This window comes from Hylobates moloch, unplaced genomic scaffold (genome assembly GCF_009828535.3).
Source record: "Hylobates moloch isolate HMO894 unplaced genomic scaffold, HMol_V3 SCAFFOLD_1, whole genome shotgun sequence".
Taxonomy (NCBI): Eukaryota; Metazoa; Chordata; class Mammalia; order Primates; family Hylobatidae; genus Hylobates; species Hylobates moloch.
The window spans coordinates 177,731,890-177,759,294 of NW_026652276.1; the positions used below are offsets into that span (position 1 = coordinate 177,731,890).

The following is a 27,405-nucleotide window of genomic DNA, read 5'->3' on the forward strand; positions in this document are numbered from 1 at the left end:
AAGTGTTTCATACTCTTTTTACATTTGTCAGGGTCAAATTAGTGTTCTCATCTCTATACATACTTGTTCCTCGTTCTTTACATTCCCTTTTATCAAATCTGTTGTGCAGTGGTTTCCCGTTGTTGCTTTCAATTTCTTTTCCTTCAGTAGCGCTGAGTATGATCATATTTTATTAATCTTGTGAGCTTGTGGATTTTTCTCATCTGAGATTTGACTTGCCTTTTTGCCTATTCTTTAATTGGATTGTTTGTGTATTTTTAATCATTTTAGGGCATCTTTATACATTCTGGATATAATCCTTTGTCAAATATGTAGGATATAAATACCTTTTCCCAGTATATGACTTATATTTTTAGTTTCTCTTTATTTTTTGTAAAATTTGAAGTTTTAATATAGTCAAATTTGTCATTTTGTTTCAATTAAGTTTTGTAAATGTGTTGTATTGTTTAGGAAATTCTCCATGCCCTGAAGTCTTAAATATATTATTCTTTTTTCTTCTAAAAACTGTAAAATGTTACATTTCAGAAATGTTCTTAAGCTCACAGAATTAAGTTTTTTTTAATGTATCTGTGGTCCAAAGTAGAAAGTTCATATTTTAGTTTTGTTTTGCTTCTCAATATGTATAATCAGTTTCCTATGCACCATTTTTTAAAGCTTTATGTTTCAGAAACTTTAACAAGATTTTCGTCTTGTTTTTTCATCAAGCATCCCTGAGCCGTCTCTAGAGTGGCTCAGCTCCTGAGGGGCTGTATGCTTCTGGTTCATTTTTTTTATTGGCACATAATAGTTGTATGTATTTATAGAGTACATGTGATATTTTCATGCATGCATATAATGTGTAATGATGAAATCTGGATAATTGGGATATCCATCACCTCAAACGTTTATCATTTCATTGTGTTGGAAATATGTAAAATCTTTCCTTATTGCTACTTTGAAATATACAATAAATTATTGCTAGCTATAGTCACCCTTTGTGCTATCAAACTTTAGAAGTTATTCTTATCTAACTATACATTTGTACTCATTAAACAATCCCTCATAATTCCCCCCTCCACACCACCCATTCCAACCTGAGGTAACAGCTATTTTATTTACTATATTCATGAGATCAATTTATTTAGCTCCCACATATGAGTGAGAACATGTAATATTTGTCTTTCTGTGTCTGGCTTATTTCACTTAATGTAATGTCCTCCAGTTCCACTTATGTTGCTGCAAATAATATGATTTCATTCTTTCAATGAATGAATAATATTCTACTGTGTGTTGATACCACAGTTTTTACTCATTCATCTCTTAATGAACACAGTTTGATTCCATCTCTTGGCTCTTTTGAATAGTGCTGTAATAGACATGGGAGTGCAGGTATCTCTTCTATATACTTATTTCCTTTCTTTTGATATATAACTAGCAGTGGGATTGGTGGATTGTATGGTAGTTCTATTTTTGGTTTTTTGAGGAATCTCCATACTGTTTTTTATAGTGGTTGGACTAATTTACATTGCCACAAACAGTGTGTGAGCATCTCTCTTTCTTCAAATCTTTGCCAGCATCTGCTATTCTCATCTCCTTACCAGCATGTCTATTTTGAAAAGAGCCATTTTTAATGGGGTGAGGTGAAATCTCATTGTGGTTTTAATTTGAATTTCCCTGATGACTAGTGATATTGAGCATTTTAATGTATCCGTTGGACATTTGTATGTCTTCTTTTGAGAAATGTTTATTCAGATCTTTTGCTCATTTTTTAAATCAAATTATTTGGAGGTTTTTTTGCTGTTAAGTTGTTTGAGTTCCTTATACATTCTACCTATTCATCCCTTGTCAGATGGATAGTTTGCAAATATTTTCTCCCATTCTGTAGGTTGTCTCTTCACTTTGTTGTTTCCTTTGCTATGCAGAAGCTTTTTAGGTTGATGTAATCCCGTTTGTCAAATTTTGCTTTTGTTGCTTGTGCTTTTGACGTCTTACTCAAAACATTTTTGCCCGTACCAATGTCCTGGAGTATTCTTTTAATGTTTTTCTTCTAGTAGTTTCATAAGCTCCGGTCTTAAATTTATGTCTTTAGTTCATTTAGAGTTTATTTTGATATATAAGAGATAGTGCTCTAATTTTAATCTTCTGCATATGAATATCCAGTTTTGTCAGCACCATTTCTTAAAAAGACTATCCTTTTCCCAGTATATATTCTTTGTGCCTTTGTTGAAACTGTGTTGGCTGTAAATGCACGTACTTATTTCTGGGTTCTGTATTCTGTTCCATTAGTCTATGTGTCTGTTTTTATGCCATGCCATGCTCTTTTGGTTAGTATACCATTGTAGTATATTTTGAAGCCAGGCAGTGTGATGCCTCCAGCTTTGTTCTTTTTAGGCAGAGCTTGCAGTGAGCCAAGAACGCACCACTGCACTCCAGCCTGGGTGACAGAACGAGACTCCGTCTCAAAAAAAAAAAAGATTGCTTTGTCTATTCAGGGCCTTTTGTGGTTCCACACAACTATTAGAAAATTTTTTTATTTCTGTGAAGAATGACATTGATTGGTATTTTGATAGAGATTGCATTGAATCTGCAGATCATTTTGCATAGTGTGGACATTTTAACAATATTAATTTTTTCAATCCATGAAGATGAAATATCTTTCCATTTTTTATGTGTCCTTTCAATTTTTTATCCATTGAAAAAATTGAAGAGGACACATAAAAATGAAAAGATATTTCATGTTTTATAGTTTCCATTGTAAAGATCTTTCATTTATTTAGTTAAATTTACTCTTACGTATTTTATTATACTGTAGCTGTTTTAAATAGGATTGCTTTCTTATTTTTCTTTGCTACTACTGTGCACCATTTTTTGAATAGTGTATTATTACTCACACTGATCTAATAGTCTCATCTGTCATATATTAATTTTTTTAAATGTATGCACAAATATTTTCCAAGTTCTCTGTTCCGGTCTATTTTTCTATCCTACTGGCCTATTTGTCTATCCCTACACCAATATCACACTGTTTTAATTGTAACATCTTTATATTAAATCCTGGCATTTGGTAGGTGGATCCATCCTAGAGCTGTTCGTCAAAATGCTCTCAGAACAATTCTTGACGCTTTGGTTTTGCATATAAATTCTGGAATCTGTTTTTCAATTTTCATGACAATCTCTGTCGAGATTTGATAGTAATTTCATTGAAGAGACTGATTAATTTGGAAAAAATTAGACATATAGTCATGTCCAGTTGAGTCTTCAATAAGTTCACAAGGCAGATTTTTGCTCTACTTAGAGACTTAGTCATTGTATTATGAATTAATACAATAATGTGAGTTAGGACATTAAAACAATTATCTATAGCAATTGTTAAACTTATTAACAATATTATATGGTTTTATCAATTTATGCCAATATTATATCTCCAGAAAAGGTAGAGCGGAAGATACAGATAAAATCAATTTTACTTGGTTAATATCATGGGCTAAATCTAAACTTTTATAAATATATATCATTGGTTCTAAGCTTTATTTAATCACTGGATTTTTTGAACTAGTTCTCCAAATTAATTTTCATCCTAGTTGTCTGTGTTACAATATAATTGTGAAATACATCACCATCATGATACTTTTAAAACTTCAGCAATTTTTGTAAGAGAACAATGAATCCACAAGGACTAAATATCATATATCCAATGAACCTAAAACAATTGTTTATATTGATAAGTTGTTCAACTTTGTTAATTTAATAAAATCTTTTGAAGATAACTTGTATCTATATTATTATAATTGATAAATTTAGAAAATTTTTGTAAAACTCATTGGAGCTAAGATAGAAATATGACATTAAAATCTGAATGTGTCTTCAAGAACATTCTTAATGCATCAGTGGTAACACAGCATGGAAGAGCACAAAGCTAAAACCAATGATATCCAATGTTTGCTTATAGATTTAGCCAGAGCTACATGGCAAGTAAGCATGTCCAAGGCCGTAAGACTTGTAATGAAATGAGAGAAACTTCATTGTTTGTCCATAGGTATTCTGTGAGGAAATGCCTCTGTGATATGAATTATAATTCGTGCATACTTTTATATTCTTAGTTTTTAGTTGTTTCAGAGTAGGTGAGTGAAATTGGTCCAGCTAGCTTGCTCTTCTTCTTAAAGATGAACTGACAGGGTTTCTGGCAAGAAAATGCTGTTGGATATATTGTTGAGAATCAGGGATTGAAGTAAGGGTGAAATTAGCTGTTTTTGGAGTGGTGGTTTTGATTTTAGAAGTTGGCCTCTGGAATTCCTTGTCATGAAAAAGTCTTTGGTAGAAAAGCTAATTCCAGTAGCATTATTAGAGGACAGAGGACACACTCCAGCATAACATAAGGAGGAATGTTCCTAGGCAAGAAAGTCTCTATTTCTGCTTATGCTTTTTTGGCATATGTTACAGATGGCATGGCAGTGATCAAGGTTGGAGATCAAGAAACACAGCACACAGATGAGTGAGCTTCCTTGTTCTTGTTCCAGGGGGATTACCAGGTACGGATTGGTCATTAGCATGAGATTTCTCAGAATTCCCTAAAGCTGGTGTGTTAGGTACACATGACACAGACCACATTTCATGTTGATACGAAGATTTTCTAATATATATTTAGGAAACTCTCTTCTGTGAAGAAAAATACAAATTATTGGTCCCTGGGCTGATAGGTTCTAATATATTATTTTCAAGATGTAGTGATATCACACCACATCAGGATACTAGTGATTAGATACATTGCCAGTACAAAGAAACATATTTCTCTTCTTTATCCATTTATTTTGAAATTTATCAGAGGAGAATTATGCTTACATTATAATTTTTGTGATAGGGACATGAAGGAAACTAAATAATGTCCTGTTTTACGTGGTACAATGCCCCAAATCCTAATTTGATTGCCTTCATCAAGGTTGACATACTTTGAAATATTTGTGTGTTCAGTGATATTGCTTCATGAGGAACAATTGTTCATACAGTTAGATTTCTGGATTTGTCTAACCAAGATTTCATGGAATAGACTGCACTTTTTTGTAAGCTTGGAATGGTTACTTTGGAAGCAAGGATGCTAACCTCTCTTTTTAATATCCATACCAGATCTTCTACCAGCCAATGCTTTAGTATCTCCAGTGATTAGTAGAGAGCCATGCTTTTTTTTTATATACTTTAAGTTTTAGGGTACATGTGCACAACGTGCAGGTTAGTTACATATGTATACATGTGCCATGTTGGTGTGCTGCACGCATTAACTCGTTATTTAACATTAGGTATATCTCCTAATGCTATCCCTCCCCCGCTTCCCCCATGCCACAACAGGCCCCCGGTGTGTGATGTTCCCCTTCCTGTGTCCATGTGTTCTCATGGTTCAATTCCCACCTATGAGTGAGAACATGTGGTGTTTGGTTTTTCGTCCTTGTGATAGTTTACTGAGAATGATGGTTTCCAGCTTTATCCATGTCCCTACAAAGGACATGAACTTATCCTTTTTTATGGCTGCATGGTATTCCATGGTGTATATGTGCCACATTTTCTTAATCCAGTCTATCATTGTTGGACATTTGGCTTGGTTCCAAGTCTTTGCTATTGTGAATAGTACCACAATAAACATACGTGTGCATGTGTCTTTATAGCAGCATGACTTATAATCCTTTGGGTATATACCCGGTAATGGGATTCCTGGGTCAAATGGTATTTCTAGTCTAGATCCCTCAGGAATCGCCACACTGACTTCCACAATGGTTGAACTAGTTTACAGTCCCACCAACAGTGTAAAAGTGTTCCTATTTCTCCACATCCTCTCCAGCACCTGTTGTTTCCTGACTTTTTAATGATTGCCATTCTAACTGGTGTGAGATGGTATCTCATTGTGATTTTGATTTGCATTTCTCTGATGGCCAGTGATGATGAGCATTTTTTCATGTGTCTTTTGGCTGCATAAATGTCTCCTTTTGAAAAGTGTCTGTTCATATCCTTTGCCCACTTTTTGATGGGGTTGTTTGTTTTTTTCTTGTAAATTTGTTTGAGTTCATTGTAGATTCTGGATGTTAGCCCTTTGTCAGATTAGTAGATTGCAAAAATTTTCTCCCATTCTGTAGGTTGCCTGTTCACTTTGATGGTAGTTTCTTTTGCTGTGCAGAAGCTCTTTAGTTTAATTAGATCCCATTTTTCAATTTTGGCTTTTGTTGCCATTGCTTTTGGTGTTTTAGATATGAAGTCCTTGCCATGCCTGTGTCCTGAATGGTATTGCCTAGGTTTTCTTCTAGGGTTTTTATGGTTTTAGGTCTAACATGTAAGTCTTTAATCCATCTTGAATTATTTTTGTAGTAGGTGTAAGGAAGGGATCCAGTTTCAGCTTCTACATATGGCTAGCCAGTTTTCCAAGCACCATTTATTAAACAGGGAATCGTTTCCCCATTTCTTGTTTTTGTCAGGTTTGTCAAAGATCAGATGGTTGTAGATATGCAGCATTATTTCTGAGGGCTCTGTTCTGTTCCATTGGTTTATATCTCTGTTTTGGTACCAGTACCATGCTGTTTTGGTTACTGTAGCCTTGTAGTATAGTTTGAAGTCAGGTAGCGTGATGCCTCCAGCTTTGTTCTTTTGGCTTAGGATTGACTTGGCAATGCAGGCTCTTTTTTGGTTCCCTATGAACTTTAAAGTAGTTTTTTCCAATTCTGTGAAGAAAGTCATTGGTAGCTTGAGAGCCATGCTTTTAGAGTTAGATCAGGATTTAAATTCAGATCTGGTACTTATTGCCTGGATTTTTTAAAACTTTTAGTACCCAGGTGTTCTTAGCTGGATAACTGGGATAATAGTTGGCAAAATTGTTATCAAATTTAGGAATAAGATATAGGAAACATAACGTCATGCTTAGAATATTGTAAGTAGTAAAAAGGTACGCACTACCACATGTGCCAATTTTTTTTTAATTTTTTGTAGAGACAGGGGTGTTGCCATGTTGCCCAGGCTAGCCTTGACCTTCTGGGCTCAAATGATCCTCCTGCGTCAGCCTCCCAAAGTTCTGGCATTACAGGCTTGAGCCACTGCACCTGGCCCAAAACCCTTTTTTTAAAATTAATGATGTTTGTCTTCCTTTTAATTTTGATATATGTGTTCTTTCAGTTTCATTGAAAGAAAATACAGAAATAAAGAAATGCAGAATACACTGGTTGACTCTGCTTGCATTAGAACCAACACCATGACTAAATGGAGCTTACAGATTTTTCCCCACTCGAACGAATTCCAAGTAACTTTCAGGTAGTGTCTAAGAGCAGACTATAAGCTCCTGAGGGCAAGACACTGTCCAGGAACTATACAGATCTTTTAAGGTTCTCATTTATTTTAATTAATTTTTAATAGTTCAGCATAGTTATGGAGTACTATTCCAGATACAATGATAAGTGCCAAAGTGGAAACAATAGCCTACAAGAATGCAGGTTTTTACTTCAGTATTCAAGAAATTCATATTAAAGGGGTGTGTGTGTTTGTGTGTGTGTGTAAAATTTCACTGACAGTAGTGAAAGAAAATAAGATTCCTTTATTTTCTCTTAAGCTACTTTTGTTTCCTTTTACACTCTACTCATTCCCCAAATCCTAGTCACTGTCAGCCACAGCACTTGAGTTTGCTGAATGCCATTATTTCTTCATTCATTTTTTCAAAGTTTTTTTTTAGTACATATTGTATAAAGCAATTTCTCTTCTTGGACATGTGAGGGCTTCAGTGAAGAAAGCATGGGTCTTACATTCTAATAGCTAAGACAGATAATAACAAATATCAACATCATATATAAATTTAAATATAGTTCATATATTAAGTATCATATATTATATGGTAATAAATGCTAAGGAGAAAAATATAGCAAGGAGGGTGGGTATGGCGTGTAGGAGGATGTGGTTGCAGTTTGACATGAGGTGGTAAAAGAATGCTTTGGCAAGTAGGCAAAAATTCAGTAAAGCCACCAAGGAGGGGAAAGAATGATCTGGGAGTTGTCTTACATTGTAGGCAGAGAAGTGACAAGGAAACAAATATCCTGAGCAAGAGCATACCTGGTCTGTGCCAAGAACAGCAAGACAGAAAGGAAGCCAACGTGGCTGAAACAGTGAACATGTGAGAGAGCGGATATCCAAACTCAGAGAACTAGCAGGGGTCGAATCTTGCAGGCCATTGTAAGGACTTTAACGTGTACTTATGTGAGATGAGAAGCAATTGACGACATAAGCTGAATGATGTTTAAATAGGATCACTCTTACTGCTGTATTAAGAATAGTTTTAAAGAGGTAAAGAGTAGAAGCGAGGAGAGTTGCTAAGAACCTATAGAAGTTAAGACCAAGGTGGGAACGGGGAGGTATTGAGAAATAGTTATATATATATATATATATATATAAAATAGATATAAATATATATCAACACGATATGTGTATTTAATTTAGTTAATGAAAATATTCTCAATATATTCATTCATTTATTAGGTATTCACATTTATAAACTTAAATCCCTGCATAATACAGCAAGCCAATAGAGCCTTTTGCATCTAAGTCTTACATCTTATTTTAAATTAACACAATAGATACATATATTTTAGTAGGGATTATACCATATAAATGTATATTTGTGGTTTTGAGATGGCATTTGCTCTGTTGCCCAGGTGAGTTCAATGGCAAGGCCGACTTGGTCACTGCCTCCGCTCCTCCTCTCAGCCTCCTGAGTAGCTGGGATTACAGTCGCCGGCCACCATGCCCAGCTAATTTTTGTATTTTTAGTAGATGAGGGGTTTCACCATGTTGGCCAGGCTGGTCTTGAACTCCTGATCTCAGGTGATCTGCCCACCTTGGCTTCCCAAAGTGCTGGGATTCCAGGTGTGAGCCACCACGCCTGGCATTTGTATGGTTCTACAGGTGGCAGTTCAATTTTTTTTTTATTTCTATCATTTCTAATTTGCATCTCAGTAGGACAAAAGGCAGCCAAGAGCCACAGTTTTAATGTTTATGAAGGAAAATCATTCTGTAATACTTCTTTATTTAAGAAAATTGTGTCTGTATCAATATCACTTTATGAGAACAAAAGTGAATAAAATCTCTCAATATTTTAGAGTGCTTAGACAGTTTACATTAATAAACTGTGGAAAAAATGAATTTAAGTATTATATTGATTCCAAGAACTGATTCTCAGCAGTCCTATTTTTTCATCATAATATTTTCTGAAAATTTTATTTCATGTAAGAATTAATAATCAATTGCAATTTTGAATTCCTGTCTTATTTTTGTTAAATCTTAACCATTCTCCGGGCTTCCAATCTGTCTCTGATTTTATCCATTCATTCATTCAGCAAATTGTCATTCACTAACATCTCCGTTGTCACAATAGAGGCAATTACGTAAGTGAATAAATTAAAGTATAACGTTTTGAGGATAACAACAGAAATATGTACAAGAAACAGAGAAAACACAACAGAAACTAACACTAACCTGCTTAAGTTGGAGGAGAAATGCATACATCCTCTCCAAATGGCAAGACGTTATTAAAATAATGATCTAATTATTATAAACCTTTCCTATTGTCTTAATATTAGCAGATTAATTAAGTCTGAATACAATTTTAGCTGTAAGCCTTCCACAACACATTCCAGCTATACAAACTCATCTTTATCCATTCTCACCTCCCATCTACACGCCCACCAGCCCCACTCTGATCCCAGAGCCATGATGTTATTTGCCTTCTGTGAGCATTTGTTCCTACTCCATGGTAGGAGTAATCATGTCTGAAATTATTACTAATTGATATAAGTGGCCCAGAATTCAGTACTCTCTTTGGCATTTACTGACTAAATATTTGTGGACTTGATATGATGTTTTGTTATAATTCAATGTATTTATTTATACTGATTATGCACTTACATCTAAGATATTAGCTATAAAATAGCCAGAAGTTTATAATTAGATACTCCATATAACTTAAAAATTAAAAAAACCTTTATAATACCAAAATTGCTTAACTTAGATGAGGAATGAGGAGACCTGGCTTTTCAAACTGCCACCAAATGTGGTTTCTAAAACTGTGGGGGTTTTATTGTGAAAATGGGGATTTGCTTACCCTATCTATTTTACTGGATTGCTGTGAAGATAAAATGAGAAAAAAAATGGGCAAAATAACTTTTTTGTGTGAGTCCTGTATTGGTGCTCCTTATTAATACCAGAGGTATTACCACAAGTGAAAAGGGTTAAATTTTACTCCTTTTAACTGAAATAACCACCAATCAGATGGTATACATATGAAAACCCTCTATAATTCATATAGAACTATATTGCCATTACTTTTACATTTGTAATCCTATTTATAATTAGAGAAAGAATTTCTCTACATGAATATTAGAAAGCTGGAGGGAACATATTTAAGTTTTATTCTATTCAATTGGCAGAAATTGCTGTGAAACTGTTTTCTTCTTAGCCAATTATTATTTTTCAATGGAAAATCAATTATTGCAGGATGTTGTATACACTCTGACATTGATTGATAACATTTGAAATTGAATTCTATTTATTAAAGAAATTGATAACTTTTCAAATGGAATTCAGGGATCAAATGACATTTGTTATTTATTAAACATCTACCAAGTCAAAGTGAATTATTTGCTAGTTCTTCATTGTGATATAAAGAACAGAATATTTGCACTTTTTATGAAATAACTTGACACATAATTTTATTTCTTTGAAGATTCTCTGAGGATGATAAAAGGGCTACTGATATTTTTATTGTTTGAACTGACTTCTGTATGTTATTTACATCTTTTGACACTTCTAATTATGAAAGAAATTATGCATCAACTTTACCCTTTTAATTTTGATTATATCATTCATAATAATCATATAGCATAATTGACTCCAATATAAGCAAAGTATAACTTTTTAATTTTTAATTTTTTAGATAAATAGTAGGTATATATATTTATAAGGTACATGAGATGTTTTCATACAGGCATTCAAAGAGAAACAAACACATCATGGAGAATAGGGTATCCATGCCCTCAAGCATTTATCCTTTGAGTTACAGACAATACATTTATACTCATTAGGTTATTTTGAAATGTACAATTAAGTTATTATTGACTATAGTCACACTATTGTGTCATCGAATAGTAGGTCTTATTTATTCTATTTTTTGTACCCTTTAACCATCCCCACCTTCCCTCCAAACCCCTACTACCATTTCCAACCTCTAGTAACCATCCTTCTACTCTCTATATCCATGAGTTCGATAGTTTTGATTTTTAGATCCCACAAATAAGTGAGAACATGCAATGTTTGTCTTCTGTGCCTGGCTTATTTCACATAACATGATGATCTCCAGTTCCATCCATGTTGTTACAAATGACTGGATCTTGTTCTTTTTTGTGGCTGAATAGTGCCCCATTGTGTATATGTACCACCTTTTCTTTATTCATTCATCTGTTGATGGACAGTTAGGTTGCTTCCAATTCTTTTTTTTTTTTTTTTTGAGACAGAGTCTTGCTCTGGTTGCTTCCAATTCTTAGCTGTTGTAAACAGTGTAGCAACAAATATAGGAGTACAAATATCTCCTCAATAAACTGATTTCCTTTCTTTTGGATATATACCCAGCAGTAGGATTGCTGGTTCATGTGATAAATCAATTTTCAGTGTTGTGAGGAACCTCCAAACTGTTCTCCATATTGATTGTAGCAATTTACATTCCCACCAACAATGGACAAGGATTCTCTTTCTCCACATCCTCATCAGCATTTGTTATTGCCTGTCTTTTGGACATAAGCCATTTTAACTGGGGTGAAATTATATTTTGTTGTAGTTTTGATTTTCATTTCTCTGATGATCAATGATGTTAACAACCTTTTCATATATCTGTTTCAAAAAATCAGTTTTTGGTTTTGTTGAGCTTTTGTATTTTTATCATTTTGATTTCATTTATTTCCACTCTGTTCTTTATTATTTGTTTTCTTCTACTAATTTGGGGTTTGGTTTGCTCTTGCTTTTCTAGTTCTTTAAGATGCATCATTAGATTTTTCATTTCAGCTTTTTTCTCTTTTTGATGTAGACACTTATAGCTATAAACTTCCCTCTCAGTACTGCTTTTGCATGGGTTTTAGTATGTGTTTCCATTATCATTTGTTTCAAGAAATGTTACAATTTCTAAATTTCTTTATTGATCCACTGGTCATTCAGGAGCATATTGTTTAATTTCTATATATTTGAATACTTTCCAAAATTCCTCTTGTTATTTCTAGATTTATTCTATTGTGGTAAGAGAAAATACTTGGTGATTTCCATTATTTGAATGTTTTAAAACTTGTTTTGTGCTAACATGTGGTCTATCCTTTAGAATGATCCATGTGCTGAGGAAAAGAATGTGTATTCTGCAGTTCTTGGATGAAATGTTCTGTAAATATCTATTGGATCCATTTGGTCTATAGTGTAGATTAAGTCTCATGTTTCTTTGTCTGATTTTCTGCTGAAAATGGGGTTTTGAAGTCTCCAGCTATTATTGTAATGGAGCCTAGCTCTCTCTTTAGCTCTAACAATATTTCCTTTACATATCTGGGTGATCCAGTGTTGGGTGCATATATATTTACAATTGTTATATTCTCTAGCTGAATTGACCTCTTTATCATTATATAGTGACCTTCTTTGTCTCTTCTTATAGCTTTTGTCTTGCAATCTACTTTTTCTAAGTATAGTGACTCCATGTACTTGAATAGTTTCCAAAATTCCTCCTGTTATTAATTTCTAGGTTTCCATTTTTGGTTTCCATTGGCATGAAATATCTTTATCCATCCCTTTATTTTCAGTCTATGTGTATCTTTACAGGTTAAATGTATCTCTTGTAGGTAACAGAATAGGTCTTGTTTATTCACCCATTCAGCCACTCTATATCTTTTGATTGAAGTGTTTAGTCCATTTACATTCAATGTTATTACTGATAAGTTAGAACCTACTCCTGCCATTTTGTTGTTTATTTTCTGGTCTTCTCTTCCTTCTTTCTTTCCTTCCTGTTTTCCTCTATTGAAGGTGATTTTCTCTAGTGATATAATTTAGTTTTTGCTTTTTATTTTTTGTGTTTGTATTGTATGCTTTTTGGTTTGAGGTTACCTTGAGGCTTGCAAATACTATCTTATAACCCATTATTTTAACCTGATAATAACTTAACACTATTTGCATAAACAAACCAGCAAAAAAAAACTAATAAGAACTTTATGCCTTAATTTCATCCCCCCACTTTTTAACTTTTTGTTATTTCTATCTTATTATGCTATGTCTTGAAAAGTTGTTGTAGTTATTATTTTTTATTGGTTCATCATTTAATCTTCTACCTAGGACACACTACAGTTCAGTGTTATAATAATATGTGTTTTTCTGTGTACATACTATTACCAGTGAATTTTGGACCATCAGGTGATTATATATTGCTCATTACTGTCCTTTTCTTTCTGAGTGAAGTGTACCCACTTCAGCATTTCTTGTAGGACAGCTCTGGTACTGAAATCCCTCAGCTTTTTTTTGTCTGGGTTAAGTATTTATTTCTCCTTCATGTTTGAAGGATATTTTTACCAGATATACTGTTCTAACATGAAAGTTTTTTTTCTTCAGCACTTTAAATAAGTCATATCACTTTTCCCTGGCCTGTAAGGTTTCCACTGAAAAGTCTGCTACCAGATGTATTGGAGCCGTATTGTATGTTATTTTTTTTTCTGTTGCTGCTTTATCCTTGACCTTTGGGAGTTTGATTATTAAATGCTTTTAGACAGTTGTCTTTGGGTTAAGTCTGCTTGGCCCTCTATAACCTTCTTGTTCTTGGATATTGATATATTTCTCTAGGTTTGGGACATTCTCTGTCATTATGCCTTTGAATAAACTTTCTACCCCAATCTCTTCCTCTACTTCCTCTTTAAGGCCAATAAGTCTTAGATTTGCCCTTTTGAGGCATTTCCTAGATCCTGTAGGTGTGCTTTATTTTTAAAATTCTCTCTTTTTTTGTCTTCTTGATGTATGTTAAAATAGCCTGTATTCAAGCTCACTAATCCTTTCTTTTGCTTGATCAATTCTTCTGTTAAAGACCTCTGATGCATTATTCAGTTGTGTCTATTGCATTTTTCAGCTCCAGAATTTCTGCTTGATTCCTTTTAGTTATTTCATACTCTATTAAATTTATCTGATAGAATTCTGAATTCCTTCTCTGTGTTCTTGAGTTTCTTAGCATTTCCTCAACACAAATATTTTGAATTCTTTGTCTGAAAGGTCACATATCTTTGTTTCTCCAGGATTGTTTCTTGGTGCCTTATTTCATTCATTAAGTGAGGTCATGTTTTCCTGTCTGGGCATTGAAGAGTTACGTATTTATTGTAGTCTTTACTGTCTGGGCTTATGTATAACTGTCCTTTTGGGAAGGCTTTCCAGATATTTCAAATGACTTGGTGTTATGATCTAAGCTGTGTCTGCTTTAGGGGGCACCCCAAGCCCAGTAATGCTGTGGTTCTGGCAGACTTGTGAAGGTACAACCTTGGTGGTGTAGCACAAGATCGGGGAGAATTCTCTGGATTACCAGACAGAGACTCTTGTTCTCTTCCCTTACTTTCTCCCAAACATAAAGTCTCTCTCTCTCTGTTCTGAGCCACATAAAGCTGAGGGTTGAGTGACACAAGCACCCCTGTGACCAACATCACTATGACTACACTGGGTCAGACCTGAAGCCAGCACAGCACTGGATCTTGCCCAAGGCCTGCTATAACTACTTCCTGTCTATTGCCTATGTTCACTCATGGCCCTGGAACTCTACAATTAGCAGGTGGCAAAGCCAGCCAGGCCTGCATCTTTCCCTTCAGGGTGGCGAGGTCCACCAGGCCTCAGGTGGGTCCAGAAGTGCCATCCAGGAGTCAGGGACCAGAGTCAAAAATCTTAGAAGTCTACCTGGTGTTCTATTGTATTGCAGCTGAGCTGGCCCTCCAACAACAAAACGCAATCCTTCCCACTCTTCCCTGCCTTTTCCAAAGGCAGAGGAGCCAAGCCTCACCCCATAGACACCATATCTCTTGTGTTTCCACATGAATTTCAAGATTTTTTTCTATTTCTGTGAAAAATTACATTGAAATTTTGGTAGGGGTTGCATTTAATCTGCAGATCACTTTGGTTAGCGTGGACATTTTAACAATATTGAGTCTTCTGATCCATAGACACATAATAGTTTTTCTAATATTTGTGTCTTTTTTAGTTTCTTTCATCAGTATTATCATTTTCAGTGCATAGATTTTTCACCTTCTTGGTTAAATTTATTCCCAAATAGTTTATTTTTGTAGCTATCATATATGGTATTTTAAAATTTCTTTTTCAGATAGTTTGTCAGTGTTGAGAAGTGCATAGTATAGGCTAAGTATAGTATAGGCTGATTTTTGTATGTTGATTTTATATCCTGTAACTTTACTGAATTTGTTTATTAATTATAACAGTATTTTGGTGGAGTCTTGACTGTTTTCCATATATAAGATCATGTCATCTGCAAATAGACAGTTTTACTTTTTCTTCTCCAGTGTAGATGTATTTTCTTTCTTTTTCCTTCCCAATGCTCTGGGTAGGACTTCCAGTACTATGTTGATGGAATTAGTGAGACTGGATACCCACGTCTTAGAGAAAAACTTTCAACTTTTCATCATTGAGTGTGATATTAGTTGCAGATTTGTCATACATGGACTTTAATATTTTGAGGTATATTCCTTGTGTATACAATTTGTTGAGAGATTTTTATCATGAGAGGATGTTGAATTTTGTCAAATGCTTTTTCTACATTTTTTGAGATGATCATATGCTTTTTGTTCTTCATTTTTTTAATGTGTAGCACATGTATTATGTACGTTGAAACCGTGTTGCATCCCAATGATAAGTCCCACTTGATCATGGTGTATGATCATTTTAATGTGTTGTTGAATTCAGTATGTTAGTATTTTATTGAGGAGTTTTGCATCTGTGTTCATCGGGGATAATGGTCTGTAATTTTCCTTTGTAGCATCCTTGTCTGGCCTTGGTATCAGGGTAATACTGGCCTTATACAATGAGTTTGGAAGTGTTTCTTCCTCTTCAATTGAAATATTAATCTTTAATTAACATTTTTATACATAGCAGTTGACCATGTATTATTTCTTGTGAAGCATACTTTTAATATTTGGGTTGTGATAAAACCTTTCTCCTCTTTGTCAAAAGAGGCATTTTATTTTCTTATACTATAGGATGAATATATTTGAATTTTCCTTTTACTCTTAAATTTTGATTGAGAGATTTCTTTCTTATAACTTTCTTTTTCAGAAACATGATTTCCATTTTGTCTCATTTTACACATGATTTAAAGTTATACCTCAGTAATCTACACAAACTTCTGGGTATTTTATCTGTCATATTATAAAATGAAATTTATATTGTCCTTGTATCTATGTTCAGTGGAGATGGTGGTGGCAATGATGATGATTTTGCCACTAGTTTAGATAGCATTTATATTTGTTAGGAGACACTTTCCTAGTATAAAGTGATGATGCTTTATGTTAAAATCTATCATCTGAGTAGTAAGATACATTTAAGTAACAGTTAAAAAGGAACAGTACAGAATATATGAATATCATAAAGGTTATCAACATAACTAAAGTTAAATTATTAATAATTCAGTAAGAATACTTAAAGCAGAGGAGGCAACAGTTAAGGCAAGCAGTTCTTATTCCTAAGTGCAGCAACTACCCTATCTTCCTAAGTCCATTCAATTAATTATGCATTTCTATGCAATCCATATGGTATTGGTTTAGTTTGTTATTGTTAACTGGTTATGGTATTCATAAGATTTGATAGTATTTTAGCCTGTTTTCTGCTACTATGACAGAATAGCAGAGACTGAATAATTTATAAAGAAAAGAAATTCATTTCTTAAAGTTCTTCAGGCTGCTATGTCTAAGATCACAGTGCTGGCATCTTGAGGGGACCTTCTTGCTGTGTCATAAAATAGTGAAGAGACGTGCTCTTTCAAGTAAGGATACAATGCAGAGAGAGTAAGGAAATCAGGTTGAACTCATCCTTTGTATCTGGAACCCACTTTTGGGATAACTAACCCACTCCTGAAATAATGGCATTAATCCATCCATTAGGGCTTGGCCTCATCATCTCTTAAAGGCCCTGCCTACCCCACCATACCATAACATTGGCAATTAAATTGCAACATGAGTTTTTGAGGAGGCATTCAAACCACAGCAGACCCGTATTAATTTGTTAATATCATTTTATTAGAAAGTTAGTAAAAAGCATCCATTCTGAGCATTCTAACAAATAAATTGTGATATTAAACTAAGAAGAAGTTATAAGCTTATAAACTGCAATCTACTTCAAATGAGATGATGACATTACATACCTATTATTGGATAACTCCCATATAACATTATTTTCTAGGGGTCACTCAAATTATACTAATATACTCATATCCCTTATTGTGCCTCATTCAGCCACTTTCTGATTCAGTGTGTTCCAAATAACACATAGAAAGAGAAATACAATGAACTGTAGCTATAAAGTGGCTTTTGGCATCTATACCAATCCTTCAAGAAATACTGGACTGGATTGTTTTAGTGGTCATAGTGATTAGAAATCGAATCCTATCATGATAAATTTCTAAAAGGTTGGTCCACAAATCATGGCTAATTATATTTCCTTATTCACACTAAGTATGTTTAAAAAGCATATATTTGCAACAGTCATATTTGAGTGTAAGAAATATTACTTTTTCTGTAAATCAAATGTAATCAATTCCAATCTTTCTTTCATCAGTTGGTAGGAAATTGAATTGCATTCATCATTTGGTGTTTCCTGCCCCACGTGCCTTGAGGAACTTCCCAGTGAGGGTATTACACATTCTAGAACACTGGAGTTTGGGCCTCTGTACATCAATCCACACCCGTAAGAGTGCAATGTCAAAGCCAGCTCACTTCCCTGATGATGAATGGCTCCCTTAACTGTGCCCAAGTTTTCACAAGAGTAGTTTTGCCTACACTGAGAGTCACAGAATCTAGTGTTCAACTTTCTAAAGGCACCTCTTGGCAATTTTTATTTAAAAAATATGCTAGCCATCTTCCTTAGACAATATAAGCAAGCAGGATGCTGGTCCCTACTTCCTTTGGAACCTCCAACCACCGTTTCCTCCCTAGCACTGACTCTGCACCTCCTATTCTTTTCATCCTTCTTACATTATTTTCCTTCCCAGTAAGGTTCAGCATAATTTTGCATCAATCTGCCTGGAGAAATATGATACTGTCTTCTCTTCTGGGAGTGGGATGGGGAAAAGAGATAAGAGACCCAATCAAATTTTATTCGTTTCTGTCACTGTTTACTCAACCATAAGTGATATATCCCACAGCAACTTTCTCTTCATTCAATAATGACTTCAGTTTTTGCATGTCCAAGCCTCCAAATAATATCAGCATGTAGGCAATTAATACAATTTCCAAGTTATCGTATTTTGTTGTAATTTAAATGGAATTACAAATAATATATGTTATTTTTGCTAAGTTTCATATATTTGAGCATAGTTTGCCTTCAGGTAGGCTAGCATGTAGGTTTAGTTGGCATAAGTTGGATGAGTTTTTTTATTTACTGATACATGCATTGGCCTAGGAGATGGTTGGGGTTCATATTTCTGTACTACCATTCTGTGGGATATTAGACAAGTCATATCACCTCTTAGGTGTCACTTTTTAAATATATAGTATAACAGATTAAAACTAGAGTACTTATGAGGATCTTGCTTACCATATAACATTAGCCTAAAAAATGGTTGTGACTTGTGCTTTTATAACACATTTGACTCATGAAATCCTTTTGAACAATATTTTTATTGTTAACCATTAATACTGTAATATAAGTAAGAATCTGTTTATTTTACAATTATACTTTTTTGTGATTGGAGCTAAATCTATTTTAGATATGTGAGTAAAGAAGTCATTGACTCTAAATACTTTCAATGTACTCAGACCTAGAAAAGAAATACCAGTCAGCTCAGACCATTCAACTGTAGTCTTTGGTATTTCTTAAATTTCTTTTATTCAAAAGGTGATGAAAAGTTTTAAAAATATGTAAATTCATTTCATTTGGGAGTTTATATATGCAAACCACACTTTGCTAACTTTAATTGCTTGTTCTTCACAAAATTTGAGAATGAAAGAAAGTACATGGAAAGTAAATTGTCCAAGATCACATCCCAAATCAATGACAGTTTCAAATACAGAATTTACCTTCTCTAACTCTGAGCTATTTAAAAAGATATCCATGCTGTATAACATTTATCTAAAGAATTCTTGTCAACAGTCCTGCCCAAAAATGGAAACAGAGTATATTATCATAGCATATAAATTTGCATAATAATCTGTTTCATTCATTTTATATTCAATATAAAAATACAGCGACTTAAAGCAAAAGAGTAGGATGATACTGCAAATCTCCTATATATGTATATTTAATACTACTAAAATTTGAAAGAATATTCATTTATAAAATATGCATTAAAATTTTTAATGAGTTTAAAATTATATTATCTTTATATTGTGAAGAGATAAGATTATGACATATCACATATTTTTTAAGTGTATGATGGAGTAAAATTTTGGTATTTTGCATTTAAATCAACTTTGGGTTAGTGGCATTAATGATAAATATTTGTCTGCTTGACATCTAAATTTAAGCCAAATTTAGATTCAGGCTGCAGATTGGATGTCCCATGCTGAGTTAACCGATCCAAATGTTACAAATGTAACAATGTAACAATGCCGAGAGAAAAGAAACTCGGTAAGGGGGACACAATTGGCACCCTGGGGAGCCAAGACAAAGCCAAAGAACCTGGACAACTGCCACTGAGAGGGCCATGAGAGAAGATGTGGGAACTGCAAAAAAGAAAAATTAGATGACATGATTTCTATGCTTGGGGAAGTTTTACTGTATATGTCAAGAACAGCTATAGATAAGGAAAATCATTAAGAACAAAATGGAAGTTTTAGGATCCTAAAGTATTTTTTAAATTTCTTATATAAACCTTCAGCTCAAAACTGCATATTTACAAGTTGTAAACAAGCAGCTGTTTTGTGTTTCCCATTCTGTCATATTGTATTCTCCATCATAGGATGGAAATAAAACTAGAGCAGTCATCTAGCAAGTACAATCCCCTTGAGGGAGTCAAGGATGGAGGATTAACCAACTTGCTCAAGGGCACAACAACTAGTAAATAACCAAACTACATGCGAACACAATTCGATTAGGGTGAAAAGAACGTGTCAACAGTCAGCTATCAATAGCAAGGTGGCTCATAAACCATATTTCTGATAAAGAAAATATTTATCTATATAAAAATAGTGTGTATTCTGTTTATTGAGAGATAGGCAAATTTTAATTTTTAATGCTAAATATTACACAGAGCTCTATTTGAAAGCCTTATTCCTATAGTTATTGGGTAAAAAAAAATTATAGTTTTTAAACCAATTAAGATTTCATTTTCAATAAACTGAAATTCAGAGTACCTTCCTTCCAGTACATCTCAAGAAACAGTGTCCTAGTTAATAGCAATTGTTCTTATGCCCTTATTCAGGTTGTGATGTTATTTTAAACTCACAACTCATGTACATCAGGGAAACAGGATGTGTCTAAGGGTACCTGTAGAATAGGACCTGGAGAATGGTGAGGAGGCTAGAAGGCAGATTGAGCCTGCTTTGATAAAAGTAGGCCCATTTTTATATATTTTGTATATTGAGGCTCTATTTTAAGTTTTGTTTGAACCATGAGTACAAAAAATAAAAATAATAGCAATAATAATTACAAAAAATATCAATATTATTATGAGATTAGCTCTTCTACACAACACTTTTCAACTTCAAAATTTTATAAATGGGTAAAGAGATTGTACATGTATACACCATGGAATTCTATTCGGCCATAAAAAGGAATGAGATCTCATCATTTGCAACAACATGGCTGGAATTGGAGGTCATTATGTTAGATGAAATGAGCCAATCATAGAAAATAAAATATTGCATGTTCTCACTCCGTATGTAAGAGCTAAAAATGTTGATCTCATACAAATGGAGAATAAAATCATGGTTGCCAAAAGCTGGGAAGTATTTGAAGTGAGGCATGAAAAGAGGTTGGTTAATGGGTACAAAAATACAGTTGGAGAGAATAAATAAGATCCAGTGTTCAATAGCACAGTAGAGTGAATATACTTAACAATAGTGGATTAGTCAGGGTTCTCTAGAGAGATAGAACCCATAGGATATATATATATATATATATTTATATATATCTATATAAAGTCGCATGATAGGCCGTCTGCAAGTTGAGGAGCATGGAAACCAGTAGTGGATCAGTCTGAATCCCAAAACCTCAAAAGTAGGAAGCCAACAGTGGCCAAAGGCCCAAGAGTCCCTGGCAAACCACCGGTGTACATCCAAGAGTCTAAAAGCTAAAGAACTTGGGAGTCTGATGTTCTAGGGCAGGAAGCATCCATCACAAGAGAAAGATGAAGGCCGGAAGACTCACAAGTCGGCTCTTTCCAACTTCTTCTGCCTGCTTTATTCTAGCCACACTGGCAGCTGATTAGCTGGTGCCCACCCAGACTGAGGGTGGGTCAGCCTCTCCCAGCTCATTGACTAAAATATTAATCTGATTTGGCAACACCCTCACAGACACACCCAGGAACAATACTGCATCCTTCAATCCAATCAAATTGACACTCAATATTACCCATCACAAATAGTTTATTGTATATTTCAAAATAAATACACTCAGGAAAATATACCCTAGTTTCAAATCTCTTATTATAATTGAGTTTATCTCCTTGTTCTGTAAATAGCAGGACACTATTCAAATACTAATTTTTTCCTTTACCAAAGATTCCCCCTTCCTTTCTTTTTACTCCTTCCTTTCTTTCATCCTTCTTCTTTCCTTTCTTCCATCCTTCTTACCTTTCTCCCTTTTATGTTAATATATAAATAGATCAAAATTATAAAATATGAAAAATATATAAATTTTAAAAATAAAATCCACTTCTCTATCTATGTCTTTCTCATACATTAACACTGCCTAACATTAAAATGAATGAGCAATTAGTATAATTGATTTGGACAATTGGATTGAAGCCCACTTGCAAGATGTGTTTGCTGTTGACTCTGCCAGGGGAGAGGGCCAAGTTCAGCTGATCTTTTGCTGCTGCTGCTAGTGCTTTATAGAAGACTCCTGAGAGTGATTGTTCAAATTTGGAAAATTAACCTATAGTCATGATTAATAATCTTAGTATGGAAAAGATAGCAAACAAATTACAAATAATTTATACTACATATTTTTAAATTAGGTTTGGGCCTTTATTTTTTTTCAAGGTCTGCTCCTGCATTTTTTTCATTTCTTTATTCATGTATTAACACATTCATTTTCCTTTATCTTATTTTATTTTCCCATTCTGCTCTCCCTTCTGTGAACAACTATTATAATTTATGAGATGCTTGGTATTTATTCATAAAATATGTAATGATTTATTTTGTGTGCATGTTATTTAAATCAACGTAAATAACATTGCCCTATAGGTCAGATCCTGTTTCTCACTTGTTTTTAACTTGGCAAAGACTTTAGGATGGATCCACCTTCTGGTGTTAACACCTGGTATGGTCTGTTTCTTCCAGCCTCTGCCAAGTATTTTCATCATGAGCATTCACAGTACTCTCAATGCTCTCAATGCCTATTTCTCTTGATACCTCCACCTCCTCACAAATACATACCCACAAAGAGAATTTTTAGGTGATAGAGTGTGCGTATGCTTAATTTAACTACATTCTGCCAGTTTGTCCTCCAGAACAGTTGTACTCATGTGCATTCTCATTAAAATAATTACATGTTAATAAATTGTAAATAAGAGGTTGTTTTATTTTATCTATTTATAGTCATAGTATTCTCACATTATATAGAGAGGATAAACCGGAACAACCATCTACCAAGAATATCTCCTTGATGAAGTCAAGGTCACCAATCCCACATCCCAATCAACACATAGCATTTTATGGTTTTCAAATGTGTCCCAATATTATGACAGTTAGGTAATATATTATGGCTTCGATTTGCACTTTCTACTGACTAATGAATCTGGGGTTTTCTTCATATACTTGCAAAAGTTTTGGAACTTCCTCCTGTGTGAATGATCTTTATTTTACTAATTGCTTAGATATTTCCAATTGTTTTCTAGTAGACTATCATTTTTATTAATTTTTATAACATCATAAAATGTTAGACATAAACAAAGGTGATGAATTATGTAGTGCCTACCACATATGAAGTGTTAGAAAAATACATGTGGAATGAATAAAATGAACAGATGTCATGAGCTTTTGTGTGGCATATGTTTGGATGTAGAGTAACCTGTAAGATTTTTAACTAACTGAATAATTTTAGTCAGTAAGATGTTTTTAATGTGATGGTAAATATTAAATATAGATCAAGAAATAACATAACATGAAATTTTATATTATAAAGATAGGAGTAGCTTTTGCCCATTTAAGGAGCATACAATATTAAGTAATCCTAGAGGTCATGAAAACATATATTTGATAATGTTTTATGTTACTATTTTTAAAGTTCTTGAATTACCTAATTATTGTCTTTTTCAGTGTTTAGTAGCCTATTAAGCGAGAAACTTTGCAACAAATCCTGTCATCACTGCTACATATTCAGCAAAAATCCAGACTGTCTTAATTTCCTATTAAAAGCTATTAAAGGTCAGGCATGGTGGCTCACGCCTGTAATCCCAGCACTTTGGGAGGCTGAGGCCAGTGGATCACTTGAGGTCAGGAGTTCAAGACCAGGCTGGCCAACATGGTGAAACCCTGTCTCTACTAAAAATGCAAAAACTAGCTGAGTGTAGTGGTGGGTGCCTGTAATCCCAGCTACTCAGGAGCCTAAGGCAGAAGAATCACTTGAACCCGGTAGGCAGAGGTTGCAGTGAGCCAAGATCGCGCCACTGCACTCTAGCCTGGGTGATAGAGCAAGACCCTGTCTCAAAAAATAAATAATAATAATAAAAAGCTATTAAAATAGGTACTTTCAAGGAATTTAATTGAAGTCTCATCTGTGTACTTTCATACCTGAAATTTGTAATAATTTAAATGTAAAGAAAATGTAAATGTTTACTCATAATACTAAATAATAAATATCATAATTCACATGGGTAATATTTTCCAGAAAATCTTTCTAAAACGCAGTGTAAAAAGCTGTCTTGAGATTAAAAATGCTTACATTCAAACTATTAAATGACAAAATACATTACTGAACATCCACAGAGCATAATAATTTTCAACAAATTTTTGCATGATTTTTAAATAGTTTATATAATTTTACAATTAACAAATATTTTTCATATATATTCGAAATGCCATATATAATTTTCACAACTACTAGAACCCCTTTTGAGATAAATAAGGAGTGATTTGTTATACCTGTATATCATTTGTTATTTTAATATGGCTCATAGAATTTGTAAGAAGATAGACAATAGAAAATGAAAATATTATTAAATGACTGTGTTCAGTGGTCATCTTCCCTATGGTGTCTCACTGTAGACAACAAGCCAGAATAAAAGAATTGTCCCAGTCTTTTGAACTGCAGCAAACAACTAGGGTGGGAACCTGAGGCGGCGCAAAAAGAATTTCCGTTGGTGCATTGTGGTATAGAGCAGATCATGTAGTTTATGGTGTCAGGTATATATCCAGGCAAGACCCTAGTTATCTGTATAATTTTTTCAGAAATTGTATTAACCATACTAGTTTTTTAGAAGCATTTTTTTTTAATTTTATGGGATAATTATGTTTTGTAAATTTGCCCTTTGATTTTGGGATGTGAAGAATGAACAGGTAAATTCAACAGAAAAAGCATGAAAATATGTGACTATTCCTTTTCATAGTATATGCTCCTGCAAAAATGTGACAATGCAATTTCTGAAATATAATAACTTTAATTTGATTGAATTCAAAATCATCTGTTTATTAATGTACTCTTCCTCCTTATTTAAAAAAAGTGCTTTATTTTCCTCTTTCAGCGTGCTATATTTTTCTTTAGTGGTGTTGTCACTGTCTTTTACATAATTTTCTCATTTTATATGTACAACAGCCTGGGATTGTTGAAATAAACCTAAGGCCCATCTGAAGATAAAGTTTCCTTGGAGTAAGTTATAGAAAAGTCATTCTTGTTTGTGTTATTGTGAGCCTTTTTATGGAATTCTTTTACCATTTGACTATAGTGTAAAAGCTTTTCCTTTACTTCCTTGCAACTGGTAATATGCTTTCTAACGTACATCATGATCATTAAAACTTTTAAAGATACAATCATGCCATGTTTAGAATTTCCCATTGGAGCCAGTGATGATCAATAGGTAATTTCACATAGGCATCTGTGAAGCTCATTAAAAACCTAATGGTTCAGGCCAGACACAGTGGCTCATGCCTGTAATCCCAGCACTTTGGGAGGCTGAGGCAGGTGGATCATTCGAGGTTAGGGGTTTGAGACCAGCCTGGCCACATGGTGAAACCCTGTCTCTACTAAAAATACAAAAATTAGCCAGGCATGGTGGTGCACACCTGTAATCCCAGCTACTTGGGAGGCTGAGGCAGGAGAATCGCTTGAGCCTGGAAGGTGGAGCTTGCAGTGAGCAGAGATTACACCACTGCACTCCAGAGTCTGGGTGACAGAGTGAGACCTGCCTAAAAAAAAAAAAAAAAAAAAAAAAAAACCAGTGGTTCAACAGCATAATTGTGGTATATAGACATTTTTCTCAAATAAAGCTGGTAGAGTTCACAAATATTTGAGCACTACCTTGGATGAGTTCATCTACTAAACCCAGTTCACATAGCTGCATGTCAGGACAATGTGAATCATGCCACACATGGACCCCTCAATGATTTTGACAGCTCATATAAAATAGACAAAAGGAGCTAGATGTAAAATATTGAAATATTAATTATGTTACATTTTTATTTTTTCTATGAAAGTATCTTTCTAGTTAGAGAGGAAAAATGAAATGCCCTGACCAGGTCAGGCCAGGCCAGCTACATAATTTACAAAACCCAGTGCAAAATTAAAATGTGGGTTCCTTGTTCAAATGCTACTAAGAATTTCAAGATGACAACAGCAGAGCATTAAACCAAGCATAGGCCTTTCTGAGCATAGGGCCTTGTACTAGTGCACAGGTCACAGACCCATGCAGCTGCCCTTCCTATAACATTCCTGCTATTCCTCAATTCAGGGATGTCTGGCATGCAGTGAAGAAAAAGACACAAAGTGGCATTCTGTTTCATCTGGACAAAATAGAAGCTACAACAGTTTCTGAAATGGAGAAATCCAAATGACTTTTTTCTACTGCTCCCATTTCATGATAAAGTACCAAATACATTCTTCTAGTAGCTTGTTCCCCCGCAGGAAAATTATATTGGGGTTTCTAATTGTTTGTTTGTTTCCTATACAAAATTGGTCTGAGCTATATACATTCAATAATGTTTCTTATGGCAGTGTGAACAGAATGCATGCGTTTGATAATATTAAACAGATTTTCAAAAGCAAAGTTTTGCATGTTGTATTAAATATATTTTATGTGTTCAGGTAAGTTAATGAGATCAAACTACATAATGGTTTTGGTATTAATGTTGCAGAGAACTTGGAACTGATGTTCTCTGAAATGGTGTGCTGAGTTGACTTCTAAATGCAAATAAATGTCTTCAATGCCCTATACACTCAGACTAGAGATAGCACACGTTTGATTTTATTTTCAAATTTGTCTTTCTAGGGATGCAAGTATTGGAATGGAATGGAATTCCCTTGACTTCTAAAACATATGAAGAAGTTCAGAGTATCATTAGTCAGCAAAGTGGGGAAGCAGAAATATGTGTAAGACTGTGAGTTTTTCCCCATCTTTCTGTTTCCATTTTTTGGCTATCCATGACTCTTTTAATTTAAAATTGTTAAGGTGGAACCTTTGCCAGTTAGCAATATTTTCTGGAATTATAAAATAAAGTGAATCAAAGCCTAAAGCATAGAAAGAATTAAGCTAACTTAGTTTCTGATTGTGTCAACAGCCTCTTCCCTTTCATGCTTTTATGGAAACATGCTTCATTTAAATGAAAGCCTGAACCCATTTAGATTTCATGGATATGTATTTAAAAATGAACTTACATTTAATTCATAAAGATTTCACCTTAAATAATCATTTTTATCAGCTCTGACTTTTAACTGCATTGCAAATATGTATTGGGTTAGGAGGGTAGGCATGCTTTGGAGTTGCTTTATATCATTAACCACTTCTCATTTACCTATGAAAAAAATTAAGGGTAGTTGGAAAAAAGTGCT

General features: G+C 34.0%; 1 protein-coding gene across 9 annotated transcripts in view; it reads left to right on the forward strand.

Moving 5' to 3' along the window:
- Nucleotides 1–27,405, forward strand: part of PCLO (piccolo presynaptic cytomatrix protein) — a 402,967-nt gene that overhangs the window by 287,951 nt on the left and 87,611 nt on the right. For 7 of the 9 annotated variants that reach the window (XR_004371190.2, XM_032761204.2, XM_032761205.2 and 4 more), the window contains exon 11: nucleotides 26,846–26,954. Coding sequence is in view for 8 of the 9 variants with exons in the window: in XM_032761204.2 (XP_032617095.1) it covers nucleotides 26,846–26,954 (109 nt within the window). In the remaining variant the exon portion in view is untranslated. Of the gene's footprint in view, nucleotides 1–4,419; nucleotides 4,509–26,845; nucleotides 26,955–27,405 lie in introns of those variants that run through there. The other 2 variants (XM_058425247.1, XM_058425245.1) reach the window with 2 other exon arrangements.